Source organism: Lycorma delicatula, chromosome 1 (genome assembly GCF_047948215.1).
Source record: "Lycorma delicatula isolate Av1 chromosome 1, ASM4794821v1, whole genome shotgun sequence".
NCBI lineage: Eukaryota > Metazoa > Arthropoda > Insecta > Hemiptera > Fulgoridae > Lycorma > Lycorma delicatula.
Window position 1 is genome coordinate 302,357,962 of NC_134455.1, and position 17,183 is coordinate 302,375,144.

A 17,183-nucleotide genomic window follows, 5' to 3' on the forward strand; every position below is an offset into this window, starting at 1 on the left:
GATTTTTAGTGTGAGTACTCTTTATGTGAATATCTAAAAACCAATTTCTATTTTTTTAAAAACACGACCTTGAAAGGAGTGAAGAAAAGTAAAAATATTTTGAACAATGTTTCCAAATTTTCCCCATTTCCGACTATGCTAACAAGATATTCACTCGATTTGGTCTTGCAAATGCTCTTCAGATAAATATCTAGAAATCATTTTCGGGTTTTTTGAATTTTAATATTTTAAGGGGAAAAAACGTTAATTATTTTTTACATCTTTGCAGTTTATGCTACTGCTATAGTATTCAACCTTTGTGAGATTTGGTAACATAGTATGTTTGTAATTCTGATTATGTATTTCGCAACCGAAGCTGTGACGGGAAATCTAAAATCCAATCAGTGGGTCCTGAACTGACCAAACTGTTGTCTGTGAAGAAATTACAATCCACTGATACTTTTTTATAAATTGAACATGCTTTAATTTTTATTTATCATTGTTATTCTCACACGCATGACTTTAATGAACAGAGGGGTCCGGTACCGACTAAACATCCCCTGACCGCGACCAGAAACACAAGTAACCATATAGCACGGGCAAAGCCGCGACGGGGATGATAGTGTATATATATTATATATAATGCTTAAGTTAGAATGATTTATTTAATTACATTAAATAACCGACTAGTCGTAATTATAATAAAAATATAATATTAATTAATATTCATACATATTTTACAAATTAATTAGATTTCCTATGGAGTAAAAGTTTATGGAAAGTATTGATTCTAATCAAATTTTTTAAAATTAAAAATATTATTTTATTAAATTAACTAAGGAAATTAAAAATGTAGTATCTATAGGTTGGAAGTACCTCCGAAAATATTTCCTCTTTAATTAAACAACAGATATCAGTTCATATTCCTTAAAATTTTACTGCTTAAGTGAATTCATAAATTTATAAAATGTTACCGTATTTTAGTGTTATTCATAATACAATGTTGGATTAAATCGTTACACTTCGCATGAAGTTTTCAATAGCGATATAAATGAAATAAAATATTTTATTTTCTGTCGGCAATGCTGTTTCAGTTTCTAACCCATTCACGGTAACGTTACTGCCTTACGGAAACTGCTTACTTTGTTGTCCAGTCAAGGAGAAATCGAATATTGCATTCCATCTTTATACGAGGTAAGTTATGATTGATTGTCTATGTAGAATCTTTATGACAAATAAATGATTTAAATTTATTAATTTTATAATAGCAATTAAATAACAGTAATTGTAAACCATTAAGTAGTTATTTCTTAAGAGTTATCAAGTGGACGAGAACGGATTGAAAAAGTTTAATAGATTATTGCAAATTATCTTTACAAAGAACCATACTAATTATCCAAGATCTGTCGAGAAATTTTATTTGTCTAGGAGTAAAGGGAACGAGGAGATCTGGATTTCCTGGGACATCCAAAGTAGTTGCAGAACCTCAGGAAATATTTTACGGACGGAAGTGCTTAATAGTGAGGTAGTACCTCTTTTTCCCCTTGTGTTTCTGAGATAGTTTCACGCTCCTAGATGAAGCCCATCCAGAAAACGAAAGCAAATTGGATTGTCAGAAGGAAAAAAGCTTCAATTATGATACACATCATCTGTCATGGATGTTTTTTTTTTTGAGTGTAGTGCTTCGCTTGCATGTGTGCACGATGAAAATATATTTGCTGAAAGTAAGGGGCAACTCAAGCTACAGTCATCAGCTCGTTAAGTTATAGTAAGCATAATGTCAAAGATCCATTGAACATTTCACGTATTTGTCGGATTTTTAGAATGACCACAGAGATTAGTTTAAAGAATATGTTATTGCAGGTTTCCTGTTTTTGACAAAGTAGTATAGATTACAAATTATCAGCGAATGGCTCTGGACCTCTGTAACTAATCCGTCTCATAATATCAGTGTGTACCTTATACCGTTATTAAGAATTACCGGTATAAGATCTATTACAATCTTATTGTATTGACCAATGGAGCACAATCATCCTAACGTTGTTTAAACTAAAAGAGTCGAAGCTAATGAAGCTCACTGACTGATGTTTATTAATTCAATCTAAAAGAACTCTACTAAAAAAAAAAACAAGTGTGATAACAAGCCAACCAGACTAAGGAAATTTGGGTTCAAAGTGATGTGGTTAGTATTAGTGCTTACTGATGCTATGAATAAATTATGGTGTTTCTCAAAGGAGTCATTAAGGTCTATTGATATTGCATTCGAATAGTATACCAATATGCAGAAAGCTATTACATAAGATACCTATCCGCACAGTTAGGTAGTATATTATAACTACCCTGATTGTGCGTTGCTTGATATATCTGAATAATATCCATAAACAAACTAATTAAAACAGTGAGGGAAGTGGTTAGGAAAATAACAAAAATAATCATTTTGTTCCAAATTATTTTAACTTTGTGACGTCTTAGCTTAGCTTTTATAGGTTGGCCTAGAATTTTTTAATTAATTGGTTTAGAATAGCATGGAAAATAATAACAATTTGCAGAAATAATAAAAAAGGATTTTCAGTAAACTGAAAAATTTATTCCATCTTTAATGTCTCTAGATATTTATACTAATATCCTAGGTATGATTTCAAGAGTTATAGATTTTGTAATGTTAGTTTGATATGGCTTCACTTAAAAACATATGTACGGCTTTTAATTTAACTTAATTGAAACTTGCTGCATTCTGTTATCTCAGTCGGAATTAAAATCTGCATTGTGTTTTTCCAATTACTATATAAAAACATTCTTTTTGGATGGTCTTCCATTTCTCAATCAATTTTTTTTAAACTTCCATAGAATGCAATTTGAAAAACCTACCAAAAATAAATTAAATTCAAAAACTAGTAAATAATTACTCGCATTTATTTAATCTTTTTAATATTTAGTACGAGTATATAAGGTATAATAAAGTGTTCTCTTTATATTTTCGTTACGGTTTTATGAAAGTTTTTGCTTAATTTATGCTTAATAAAAAACTTTATCAGAAGAAAATATTATAATCTGTAGATTAACAGTACATTTTATTTAAATTTTTTTTTTGTTTGTGCATTTTATTTTTTAAGATTTTTTTTAATACACTTAAATTTTTTAGAACAACATAAGGAATGTGTTAAATTTTCAAATCAATTGATCTTAAGCAGTTTTTCTATATTGAAATTGCATTCATTCAACCTATGAAAATTGCGTAGTTATCAAAGTGAGCAGGTCAGCATGCAGAAAACAATGGTTTATAAATATCAATATAAAATATTATTTACCTGATCAACTTAATACAATTCTTAGCACTAATTTTCAATTACATAATTAATTTAACGGTGATAATAATTTATTTAACTAAATAATCTGAATTTAAGTTTTCATTCTAACTTTAACATTATTTAATTGCGAAGGTTTTATTTAATAAGGTGTAATTACGCAAGCAAATCTATCGGCAAAATATTTCATTTAATTAAAATTTTTTTAAATATTTTTTTGTAAATATACTAATGGTAAAAATAAGTAAAAGGTCATATAAACATAGGTTCCAAAACGCTTCGAGTGTCAGCTGACTAAAGATTTTTCCTTATTCTTTGCACCTTCGATAAAATAAGTCTGATTGTAATTCCTGCGACACAAATTAAGGAGTAAATTTATTGATTTTATAAGAAATTTATTCTGAAAAATTGAAAAATAAGCAATTAAAAATACTTTCTGTCCCAACGGTATTTTTAGTAGTATTTGAGAAAACTGGAGCAGAAGACAAAATTTTGGGATTATAAATCACACTATTTTGTATTTAGCTTAAAATAACTTTATTAAATGTGTAATAAACGCATAAAAGTTTCAAATAAACCTTATTGAAAAAACTTGTATAAAAGTGAAATTTAAACTTTTTCACTGTATACTCGCATTTACTCAACCTGTGATCTTGTCGGACTGCATGGCGCGAGTGGTAGCGTCTCGGCCTTTTATCCGGAGGCCCCGGGTTCGAAACCCGGTCATGCATGGCATTTTCACACACGCTACAAATCATTCGTCTCATTCTCTGAAGCAATACCTGTAGTACTGGTAATCCTGGAGGTTAAACAAACAAACAAAAAAAAAATTTTCCGAGTTCAACTTAGTTTTCGGGAAACTCTTATAATTCTTTAAATAGATTTTAACGCCTAAATGTGTAATACCGGGCTAAAAATGGCAAAATAATAAATAAATTAATAATAAATTTACCCTTTTCTCAACCAGTACGTGTTTTTATTTATTTAAATTTTTAATGATGATGTACAGTATGTTAAAAGATATCCAAGCGTTTGAAATAAAATCTCTTTTCTATTTTAAGTTTTTAATTTGTTGATTAGTCAGTTTTAGTATAGTGGTCTTAATTTAAAAAGCGCTAAAAACTATCAAGCGTTTTGGTAATGAGACGTACGGATTTAGAAAATATATATTCAAAAAATATACGGTTTTTATAAATTTTTTTTAAGAAGGTATTTTGTTTCAAGGGGTAAGAAAAGTAACTATTACTGTTATAGGAACATCTATAGGAATCATTTACAGATCAGGTTTTTAGTTTTCAATTGATGAGATTTTTTTGACGTTTGTTGAGAGTGAGTTTAACTGTCACGAGAATACCTATAATCCGAGAACATCGAAATGATAGTTTCTCACATTTTGAAAGATCAAATTTATACAATTTGCGCAAAAATAGATTCAAAAAACATATTTAAAGTTTGCCAGAATTCACCCGATGAAAATGATGTCCAAACATTTTAAAATTCAATTTAAAAAACTAATATGATAGAAATTACTTGAATAAAATGAAATAATAATGAGGTAGTAATTAATACGATAAAATACTGTAAAAATGGACTAGTGTCAGACTTATCGTTTCCAATAGCTAAATCAAAGAATGCAGTTTTTCAGCACTTACTTTCTATTGAATTTCGGATGGTGTTTACAAGCCTATGTATCTTTTATGTAGTTTCATTCCTCTTTCTAAAACTAATTTGATGTTCTGGTTTTGTTGATTTGAGGTTTTAGAAGACTTTAGAGGTAAGTGGAAATAGACTGATTGGTCTGAAGGACTCTAGTAAATTGAATCATTACTCAACTTTGGAATCACTACAGTTTGATAACTTAACGTGAACTTTAAAATTTACTTTTCTCTTTTTTTGTGTTTTTTTTTTCAGGCGAAATCCGGATCGTTTCTATCGGTTATATTTGAATGATGTTAGACGATTACGTAGCTCTCCATACGCAGTTAACAGAACAACAATTATATACGTACATGGCTTTACTGAAATGGATGGTGGTCCTAGCGCTACAGCAATGAGACGAGGTGAGATAATACTGAAATTTCATTATTAGAGTAACAAACATTAAAAAAATGTCGGATTAATATTTATAAAATAATTTTATTAATATATTGAAGTACGAGTAAATGATGTTGACTTCATTATCATTTTAGAAATTTTGCTTTATATAAATTATTATTATTTATTTTGCTATTTTGAATTTTTATATAATTCCCCGCAGAAGTTTTGAAAGCTTGTAGATGGGAATGTGGAAATGGAATTTTGAAGTTTATGAAAATTGCCATGCTGACCGGGATTGCAATTCGGAGCGTCCAGAGAAAAGGCCGAGACGTTACCACTATGCCACGGAAATCAGCGGAGTGGTAGTTTTTAATTTTTTTAAAAATTTTATGAATACTTATTTATTATGTAAATCAATTAGGTGATTTTTTAAAATTGTTCTATAATATTTAAGCGTGTTGATGAAAATTTTCTAAATTTAATGAGCTGTGATGTATAAAGTCTAGGGTGTAAAAGAAATTATCAATGAAGTTAGTCTGTTTTTAAGTTGTATTACTATTTTTAAATATTTTGTGGAAGAGTGGTAAACTCTGTTTAAAACCCTGTATTAGTAAAAGTTTTCGCTGATTAAAATACTAAAAAAGTAACAAAATGAAGCCCATATAAGCCAATCTAAGTGTTTGATTGATTAATTTGTTCAGAAGTAGTAAAAAAATAATGTTATTACCTCAAAGAAAATTTACGCTGCGTAATAGTAATAATTAGTAACATTACCTCAAGCTTTATTTTACTGCATTGTTTTAACAATTTTCTTTAAAATCATTATGAGGGAGTAAAAAATATTATTTATTTACTAATGTTGTTGGTTAATTCATAAAATGTTTTTAAACACCAAGTAACCTTTTGTCTTTGCCTACTCAAAAACTCATACAATTATTGTTTAATTTAAAAAAAATTGTTATGTCTTAATTTCAGCGTATTTAAGGAGAGGTGATTACAATGTAATAGTTGTAGACTGGAGTCCCTTGGCTGCTGCACCGTGGTACGAAACTGCTGTAGAACACACACATCGAACAGGCCGATATTTGGCTAAATTTTTAGAGTTCCTATGTTCGCAAGGTATAAATCTTGGTACAATACACTTAATAGGATTCAGCCTTGGTGCTGAAATAGCTGGGTTTACTGGTAAAAATATGGTTACTGGAAAACTTCCAAGAATAACAGGTAAATAAAATTAATTATATTATACTTGATTTTTATTTTTATTTTTTGTATATTCTAGTATAAGATTTTTTTATTATATTTATTTTTGTTATATACGTAGAATTTACGTTTTAATTACAACAGTGTGTGTTCTTAGAACAATTGATGAGAATATTATTTTTAAGAGAAATATTACAATTAGAGTTCTCTTCCTCATAGCATTCAATTTTCTCTTTTAAAAAAAAAAATATTTTATTAGTTAAAAACAAATTCATAATGATGGCCTTTAAATCACTCATACTAATTATCAATAGTACGTCTTCCTATATTAATTCATAAATTATTATTAAATGAAAATTTAAAATTTTAACTTAATTAAATATATGTTGAACTTCATCAAAATACACTGTTATACGTTTTAAGTTGCTTTTACAACCTTTAGAAATTTCAGTTACGAATAATTCTTAAGTTACCGTAATCGTAAAAGAATGTAGTGTAATATCGTATTATCTTATTAATGAAATAATCGATTTAAAGTCACCGGTAAAACGAAGTTGGAAATTAATTTATGATACTTTTATAAATTATTTTATTACTTTACTTTAAAGTATCAAGAAATTTTTCGTTTATGTATATATATATCTTATATATATATATAAAAATGAATGTTTGTTTGTAAGTCCTGTATGCGTTCCTATACCATTCATCCGATTGCGATGGAACTTTCGTGAGTTGTGCGCATGCCCGTGAAGGTTTATGAATTAGTTTGGATCCGCTATGTGGCGCGGGGTCGAGATATTTAAAAAAATTGCTTTTATGGTCTGATTTGGCTGATATTCAGAATAGATATTAGTTACGTGAAAAGAAATATTTTTGCAAAAATGAACCCGTTAGGTGGCGCTGACGTAAAAATTTATTTATGGTCCGATTTGGCTCATATTCAAAAAACAAAAACAAATATATATATTTTAATATATAAATTAATACAATATTATATATGTATATTAGTTATGTGAAAAGAAATAGGGAAGAAGGGAAAAAGGAAAATGTGAAAAAGGGGAAGAGAAGATGGGGTAAGACTGGAAGAGGGAAAGAGGGAAAAAGGAAAGGTTAAATTTTTTAATGTTCAGTTTTTTAATGTTTTATCAAACTTTCATTTGCGTTCATTTAATCTATTTATATACTCAAATATAGCAATAGCAAACATTGCCGGGTCAGCAAGTATATTATATTCTGCAAAAAAAAATTGTTAAGAAAATAATTACGTTAATATTATCTGCATTACTAAGTAATGGATGATGGAAATGTATATGTATATATTGTTTTATTTCTCTAAAGAAGGGTACATTAATCAGAAGCTTTAGAGAGCTCTAGACGAAGATGCTCTCTGTGAGAGTAACACACCGTGTGTATTACACGGTCAGTCTCTGTGGGAAACAAAATGAAAGAGTCACTTTTATAGCAGAAAATCTCCTGCATTTCTGCATTTCGGTGCCAATGTGTAAGAATTTGGCATATATTTAGCTCAGTGAATAAGGAAGTGGCAAATCACTTCTCTTTTAACCCTTTTCTTAGAAAGCCTGGTATGTGATGCTTTGAGAATTGCTATTCTAGTTTAAAGAGAGAATTATATCATTGTAAGCTCATCTAAAACCTTTTATATTATTGCACATCATATATAATTGTATTATGTATTAATATGCAGAAGAAAATTATGATTTTTTTCAATATTAATGAAATTTATAATAAAAATAATTTAATAAATCAATGTACGAGATAGTTAATATGGATAGGCAGGTCGACCCAACGGGTTGGTTTAGTGGTGAACGCGTCTTCCCAAATCAGCTGATTTGGAAGTCGAGAGTTCCAGCGTTCAAGTCCTAGTAAAGCCAGCTTTTTTTACACGGACTTGAATACTAGATCGTGGATACCGGTGTTCCTTTGGTTGGGTTTCAATTAACCACACATCTCAGGTATGGTCGAACTGAGATTGTATAAGACTACACTTCATTTCACACTCATACATATCATCCTCATTCATCCTCCGAAGTATTATCTAAACGGTAGTTACCGGAGGTTAAACAGGAAAAAGAAAAGGGATAGGCAGGTCATTTGGAATAAATTTAAATCAAATATATAAATTTTTTTTGAAAAATATTTTGAAATTACACGTAATATTGAAAAAAAGCAAAAGATCAAAGATCACATTTAATGCTGTACATGAAAGATAAAAGATCACATTTAATGCTGTACATGAGACCGATTGAATATGTATTGCTATATGCCATTTAAACATTAAAGAAAACATGAAAAGTATAATTTAGTATCTACCAAAACCCACAATATTATTTCATTGTATGTATAGCTTAAGAATAATTTCAGGATCATAAATCATTGGTTTCTTCTTCCTCTTATTTTCTAACAAAAGAAAAGCAAATTTTTTTAAAAGATGAGTTCTTATAATTGAAAAAAAGCAGATAATCAACGTAAGGATTAAATTTTATTAAGTAATTAATAGATTTTTTTAATGTAGATTGTAATCTATAATTTCAATGTACAATAACTAACGTGAAATTAATTAATACACCTCTGTACGTATATTTGTACTAGCTCAATTACAATAAAATGAAAACAAAGTGCATACCTTTAAAAATTTGCTAAAATTGGATTATAATAGTACCTTAATGCGTTTTTGTACTACAATCATCAGAGGCATAGTTCTAAAAAAACGTTATACAAAGAAATTCAGTTATAAGAAAATATAACAATATTTCTCTTTAATCGATAAATTAAAATTAATATTGAATGAAATGATTTCTTAATTGCTTTAGATGGCAGCAAAAGCTTTAATAAAAAAAAAAAATTAGGTCTGTTATATTGAACGGTTCAGTTTAGAGAGATCGTTTTCGTTTATATATATATATATATATATAATTTCTATCTTAATTTAATTAATATAAAATAATATAAATAACAATATTACATTATTAAAGTAATATATATTTAATAGTAAATTATATTTTGGTTGAAAATGTCTGGATGTTCAATATCTCCATGGCTAAAGTTGTAGTTAATTGTGAACACAATAAGATCACGTTAATGAATTTATAATAAGTACCGTTAATTATAAAAATCCGTCAAAGATATTCGAAATATAAAGTATAATAAAATATAAAGTATTCTAAATGAGATTTAAATTTTATTAATGAATTGCACTGTCTGTTAGATGTTCAGTTACATGGATTCAGTATAATGAAATATATCTTAACTTGTTACTGGCACAGATATATAAAATAATCGTAATTTTACATGAAATATGACAACCAAATCTGTTACAGAACGATTTGTATTCAGCATATGGTTGTCACAATCACATTAATTTTAGTTAATGCTATATATATTAGCATGAATAAGTAGGGCATAATCTGCCTGTTACTTTAATCCGGTTACTCCATATTACACAGTTGTTATGCAAAGTGCATACACTTCAGGGTTACTCCCCTAATCGTAGAATCGTTAAATTTTTTAAAATCGTTAATACTAGACAAGCAAGATTAAGGCATGATTTAATTGTTGTTAAGATGTGTGTGCGTGTAATTTTATATATATATATATATATACTCATACCTATACGAGTAAATGCTTGAATATTTTTTTCTTAAAATCTCTTTTAGGATTGGATCCCGCATTTCCTTTGTACATGTTTAGTGGACGCCGTGGTCATCTATCTTCAACTGATGCAAAATTTGTTGATGTAATTCATACGGATGGTGGAGTTTTTGGGTTTCCTGTTCCAATAGGGCACGCTGACTTTTTTCCGAATGGTGGTTATCCTATTCAACCTGGTTGTCGCGTAGCTGAACTTTTTAGAAACAGGGAATTAAGGTATATTAGTAAGTATCGTTCAAAAATGAGAAAAAAACAATTATTTAGACATAATTATACAACTACAAGAAAAACTTCACTGTTATCATTTTACACTACTTTAACTTGGTTATTCAAAACCCTTGTATTTTGTGCTACTTTATTTACAAGAAATACAGTATACTTGTTCTGTTATATTTATAATTTTACTGATATTTACCCATAATTTAAAAGTAATATTAAAATATATTAATTATAAAATGAGATCTATATATCGACGTTTGATTTTTGACACTTCACTTTAATTGGTGAATTTAATGCCATGGATGATAATTACTCATTTTTAAATAGGTTTATGAAACATTCTTATATAGTAATATAAAACCTTATTTTTTCTTCTAAAAGCAGATAAAATTAAATGAAAAATTATTTCGGTAACCAGTAATTTATAGAAAAATAAATAAAATATGATATAATTATACTAGTAAATGGTTTGTTTAACTCAAACGAGGTTCTTCTTGCTCAGTAGTCTTTTTTCCTTCAAATATTATGTAAGATAAAACGCAGAAAGTTGGCAAAATAACAACTACCAAGGTGAATTTCTTCATAAAATTCCTACTAAATATTTATTATCGAGATGGTGAAGGAAGAATTTATTCCTAGTTTTTAAAACACGTTATCTGAAAAGTATACTATATTTTTTCTCTTATAATAAATATTTTTTCGTCCTGTGAGTTTTTTTGCAGAGAGAACATTTTATCGTAATTTCTTGTAGTAATCGCTAAATTTTCCTTATGATGTAAAATTAAACAAAATATTGTTCTTTGTCCATAATGATTTGCTTACTAAACCAAATCAATCAATCAATGCTAATCAATTAATTACTAACCTAATTAATTTTATTTAATTACTGTCGAAGAGGGGATGCTTAGACTAAGTGTCTGAATGCATTTCAGTCATTACAGACGAGCTTTCTTTGCCTTCTACATAGCAATTATTCTTTTACATAATTAATTATGTAATAATTATAATTATTTTATAAATAAAACAACACAAAATATCTTTTCAAAAATACTACAAGTTACCACCTGATATTGTAGTTTCCATTCCGCATTGTATAGTAATACAGATATGCATTGTAGAATAAGAAAATGTAAGTTGTAAGAAAATCAATGAAACTTATTACTTTTACATCGGTTTAGTCTTGGTAGTATTTTAACTCAAAATAGAATTGGTATCTCATTCACATGAACCAGGAAAGTATAACTTTTGGCAATTATATACAAATGTATCAAATACTTTCAAAATCACCGTTATTAGATCCTTCTTTTTTCTTTCATTTTGAGTAGCAGGGAAATCAAATAGTAAACACTTAATAAGAATCTCAAATCTGTTAACACATGTGCTCAAAAAATTGGTCATTCTGTATAATCAGCTCAAACGTGAGAAACTTCTCAATTTGATTTATAAATATATATATATATATATTTTTTTTTAAATAATTCTATTTATAGTCGCTTTAACAATTAAAAGTCATTAGCGACTTATCAGTGTAATGTAACTGTACCGGTAAATTTGTACTCTTGAACAAACTCAGGTAGACTACTCCTGAGACGTGTGTTTAATTGAAACCCAACCACCAAAGAACACCGGTATCCACGTTCTACATTTCAAATCCGAATAAAAGTAACTACCTTTATTAGAATTTAAACCTTAGAATTATCGACTTCAAAATCAGTTAATTTACGACAAGTTTACCACTAGACCAACGTGGTGGATTAAATATAAATTTTTCATAATTTTTCACATTAATTTGTTTGTCTATAATTAGACATTTAAGGTTTTAAAGCTTCTCTCTTACGTTAACCATTTATTACTTATTCAATCCACGATCTTGTGGATTATACTTTCATCTATATGAAGGATTGAGATTTCATCCCTTTTTTTTATTTTAATTTAACGTTGAAATTCCTCTTATTATATCAGTGGTTTTTAAACTTCTAAGTTCATCACTACTCCACTTGAAACAATTTTCTCAAAATAATATTCAGGTAAAATATTAGCTAGTTGTGCGGTTTCAACCGTCAGCAACATAATCAATAGCCCCGTGCTTTGTGACCGCATTAGTGTCAACAGTAACAATTAATTACCATAATTTTCGCATATTAATTATTGCTACTATTATTATTACTATTTAATTATTATCAATACTGGTTTAATGTGGTTGATAATTTGGATCTATGTCGTCCAGTAATTTCATCAGTAGAATCAGTAAAAATTTCAAAATTTTCTGCATCTTCTTAGAAAAACTTTTCTATTATTGCTTCAAAATTGGGCTTTTACATCAAAGAACCCACTTTTTTGGACGACATAAAATAAATAAAAGAATATGATTTAGAGAGAATTAAGAAAAGGAAAAGTGGATAAAGAATCTAATGCAAAGTATGTGTCTACATAAACTAAATATTAGCGACAGTTAGATGTACGTGTCTCAGAATAAGATGAAAATAACTGGCACAGTAGAACTAGACAAATTAAACGTTTACTGTATGGCTACCAACTAAAACCTATGTGTACCTAGACGAATTTAAATAATAGATTGTGGATACTAGTGTTCTTTGATGGTTGGATTTCAATTAACCATACGTCTCAGGAATAGTCGACCTGAGACTGTACAAGACTGCACTTCATTTACAATCACATATCATCCTCATTCATCCTCTGAAATAAAACTTTACGGTGGTTCCGGAGGCCAAACAGAAAAAGAGAGAGAGGAGTGAGAGAGAGAGAGAGAGAGAGTTGTAATACACTTTGTCGTATCAGTGCTAGCAGCATAGTTATTTTAAGTAGAATTCTGTAAGCATCTCCTACACACATACTGTTTAAGGATAGAATTCCGATGTAGATCTTATCAAAATCAACACAAAATCAACAAGGTTTACCGCTTACAGAACTACTTGTTTTAATAATATGGATAAATTATTTATTGTTTACCTTTTACTTAAAATATTTTTATGCACCTTTCATTGAACCTATCAGTAATGAGGTTTCATTAAAGTGAATAAATTTTCAAAAATTCTCCTAAGAATAAGCAATATAACAATAAATTCCTTAAATATTTTTTGTTTATGTGAATTTAATTTAAATAATGATTAATAATATATATGTAAAAATTTATCCTTTCATTTTATATATATATAATGAAAGGATACATTTTTTGTTACTATCAGAAGAGAAATAACAGCTGTTATCCAGCTCAGGCTAATATGAATAATAGCGAGAGGATATTATTATTTTTTTAATTAAAAGGATTTTTAAATATAAATTAATTGAAAGATAAAATAACTTAAGTGGATTGTAAAAACAAAAAAAAATGTGAGCAAAAATAAACTAAATCGACAGTTACCGTTACCATTTAATAACGGATAAACTATAAGAGAAAAAGAACCCTGTAATAAACTGTTATAGAAGTAAACGTATAAAAAAATTTACCAAGTGCAAAAGACATGTTTGTGTGGGATAGTAAACTAGATGCAGTACATAAGTCAGAAAACGTAAAAGTTAGTTATAAAAATATTGTTATTGAATATAATAAATTTGTTGAGTTGTTAATTACTCAATAAAACGAGTACAATTTTTCAGTGTTGATCTACTGCAAATTAAAACTTATTGTAATGTACTAACAATAAATACATTCTAATTAAGAGGTCTTAAGTTATAAAAATTAATTAAAAACAGATGTAGTGCTTACCATATTGGTTTCTATATTAGTTGATCTCGGGCTCGATTTTCATCAAATCTTTTACTTATTATTTTATTAATGTAATTTTTCTCTCCAGAATGAATACATGCTAATATGTCTTAGATCATAATAATAAAACAAAAATATTCAGTGAGCTCCCGTTTGACCTATATGAGACTCAAAAAAGCCGTAATTTCTTCGGATTAAGAGCAAAATCTACCTACAGCTGATTTAATTTTTATAAAAATAAAAAATGTTTTAATGTTTTTAGAATAATATACATTGAAGTGTTGTATGTACTGAGTACGTATGTATCAATACATATGTATAAATACGCATTGACTGTATGCATATTTTGTTTATTTTTTTTATTTTTCTGTTATAATTAGGACACAATCAATACTTGATTAAAATTCGTGTTTCAAAATGAATACAGACTTTTAGAGCTATGTAATATTTCTCAAAATTCACGTTCATTGATTAATTATACATAAAATGAAAGACTAAGTCAAATAGTTTTAGTTGTGCGCATGCTCTAAGGTCTACATATTACGGTTTACGCGCTAGCTTTGCAAATGAAATGATTCACAGTAACAACGAAGACTCTTCATCGTGTCGTATTCAGCGACCAATCAAGATTTTATGTTAATGGAAAAGTAAACACTCATAATTTCCGTATCTGGAGATCAGAAAATCCTTACGAAATATTACAATGTAAACGTGACTCTTAAAACTGAATGTTTTTTGTGATGTATCCCGACGGTAAGTTAACGGGCCGTTCTTTTTCGCGGAAGCAAGTGTGTCTGGAATATGCCATAACTATGACTCTTTCCTGAACTGCAATACGAACCACAGAACTTTATTTAGCAACAAGATGGTGCGCCTCCTCATTGGCATAACGCTGTACGTGATCGGCTGAATGCAATTCTCCCTGGCCGCTGAACTCGTCGGGAACCAGATGACAAAGCTTGTTTTCCGTTGCCTCCACGTTCGCCCGATGTGACCTCTTGTGATTTTTTTCTTTGAGAGTTTTTTCTTTGAGAAGGATCAAGTGTATGTACCACCGTTACCAGCTGACCCACTCGTTTTGAGACAAAGGACTGAAGCAGCTGTCGCATCAATTACTCCAGACTTGCTGATTAAAGTATGGAATGAACTTTCCTATCAGCTGGATGTGTGCCGTGTGACGAATGGTGGTCACATTGAGCACTTATAGAAAAAGTCGTTTGAGTTGCTCTTTCATTTCATGTACAATTTATCAATGTAAGTAAAACTTATTAAATATTACATGACTTTAAAACCCCGTTTAATAAAGCAAATTACATTATTATTCTTTACTATTATTACATTGTGGTTATTAAGCATTATTATTTTTGCATTATTAAAATGGCTAATGATGTTTATTCAGATATTTACTTTTTATGTAATTCAGTTGCATGCAGTCATAATCGAGCTTGGATGTATTATACTGAATCAGTAAATAGGCCATTCGCTTTTGAATCTACACCCTGTAGAGATTATGATCATTATTTAGAAAATCGTTGCCCTGGAGAACCGATTCTTGGAGTCAGTTATGATGTACCTCAACCAGAAATGGCATACATGGGGTTTACAGCTAATAAGAAGTAAGTATCATATATTAAATATTATAGCCGAAATATATGTTTTTAATTTAATGGCACCGGTAAACTAAAAAAAAATGAATGTAGGTATCAGTTGTTTAAGGTATATTCAATAACAACTCATATTTCCTTCTATACCATTTAATTACGACACAGCGTTGGATGCATAATCAACGTGGGTTTATCTGTTAAGGCATTTTACTAGTTCAAAAATAAAAGTGCATTTGGTTTTTTTTGTTACAATCGTAGTGACGCTAATTTATTATCAGTCTGATGATCTTCAAAAATTTACTAAAGAACGGGTGCAGAATTTTACACGTAATCTACAAATATTAATCCCACTACAATTGCTCTGCTATGTAGCTCTAAACGTTTTTCACAGTTGTAATGTATGCGGTTTTAGTTTATTTTTTGAAAGCAAGTAATTTTCAAAAATCTTTTCATAAATTTTTTAATATAATTTTTAATGATAAACTTTTCGTAAAGATTTATACCTAATCACTGCAAAAGTCAAGAAGTGCAGAGATTAAAATACTTAGATAAAAAGATAAACCGTAAGCAATTTTTTTCCAATTTCTTTAATATATCATTAGAAACGATATTTTTCATAACAATAAAAAATGTGAGTTGAAGCATATATTCTGTGAAATGGATTAAAAAAATCACTTTTGCTTTTGGACAATAACCAACTATCTTGAAATTAGTCAAAAACCATTACTAACTTCCAACGTTACAGAATGATGTACTTTGGAATAAACAGTTCGTATTTCTTTCAGAAATACACTAGTAATTTCGTTAGTACCTAATCAAAATGGTATGTCTAAATAAATAAGAGAATATAATTAAGACAGAAACCTAAAAGCAATCTAGACCATTGGATTTAACAGGATAATTCACATCGCTGGGCAAACGATGAACACAATTAAGCTTATATTTTTAAGCTACGTGACCTCCCTACATGATGAATGATATGATTAGTCCATGATTTATTAATTTTTTGTTTTTAATGATAACTGAAAAAAAGGTGTTCAATAATTTCCCCTACAAAATTAAAAAAAAAACATACTAAAGAAATTTTTTCAGTTTTTATGGACATATTGATGGCGCCTAGGAACATGTGATATTGAATGGTTCTTTGTAATGCCGTAGTCTCGAGTTATACTATAATCTTTTTTATCAATACTGTTTAGTTAAAAGGGAGCGTTTGTTGAAAGTGCAGTAAAAATAGCGTTCCGTTTGTGCAGTAAAAGAATTTTACAAAAATGGTGATTGTTAAGAAGCTGGACAGAAAGAATTTATTACTTTTAATTTGGGCTTCATATCCAGTTACATCATCTGTGGGTAGGAAAATCCAGTTCTACCAAAACCAACCGAACGCCAAAAACTGTCGAAGCAGTTATAGTCTTGTTTCCGCAAAACTGATAACATTTG

The 17,183-nt window shown here is 28.8% G+C and overlaps 2 protein-coding genes across 2 annotated transcripts in view; one reads left to right on the top strand and one right to left on the bottom strand.

The window, feature by feature from the left end:
* Positions 1–17,183, bottom strand: part of LOC142318336 (uncharacterized) — a 353,802-nt gene that overhangs the window by 87,688 nt on the left and 248,931 nt on the right. The gene's annotated exons all lie outside the window — the stretch shown is intronic.
* Positions 1–17,183, top strand: part of LOC142318533 (pancreatic triacylglycerol lipase-like) — a 78,587-nt gene that overhangs the window by 54,561 nt on the left and 6,843 nt on the right. Inside the window, exons 2-6 of the mRNA XM_075355094.1 lie at positions 1,074–1,173; positions 5,196–5,344; positions 6,297–6,545; positions 10,199–10,417; positions 15,563–15,755. Of these exons, the coding sequence (XP_075211209.1) occupies positions 1,074–1,173; positions 5,196–5,344; positions 6,297–6,545; positions 10,199–10,417; positions 15,563–15,755 (910 nt within the window). The remainder of the gene's footprint in view (positions 1–1,073; positions 1,174–5,195; positions 5,345–6,296; positions 6,546–10,198; positions 10,418–15,562; positions 15,756–17,183) is intronic.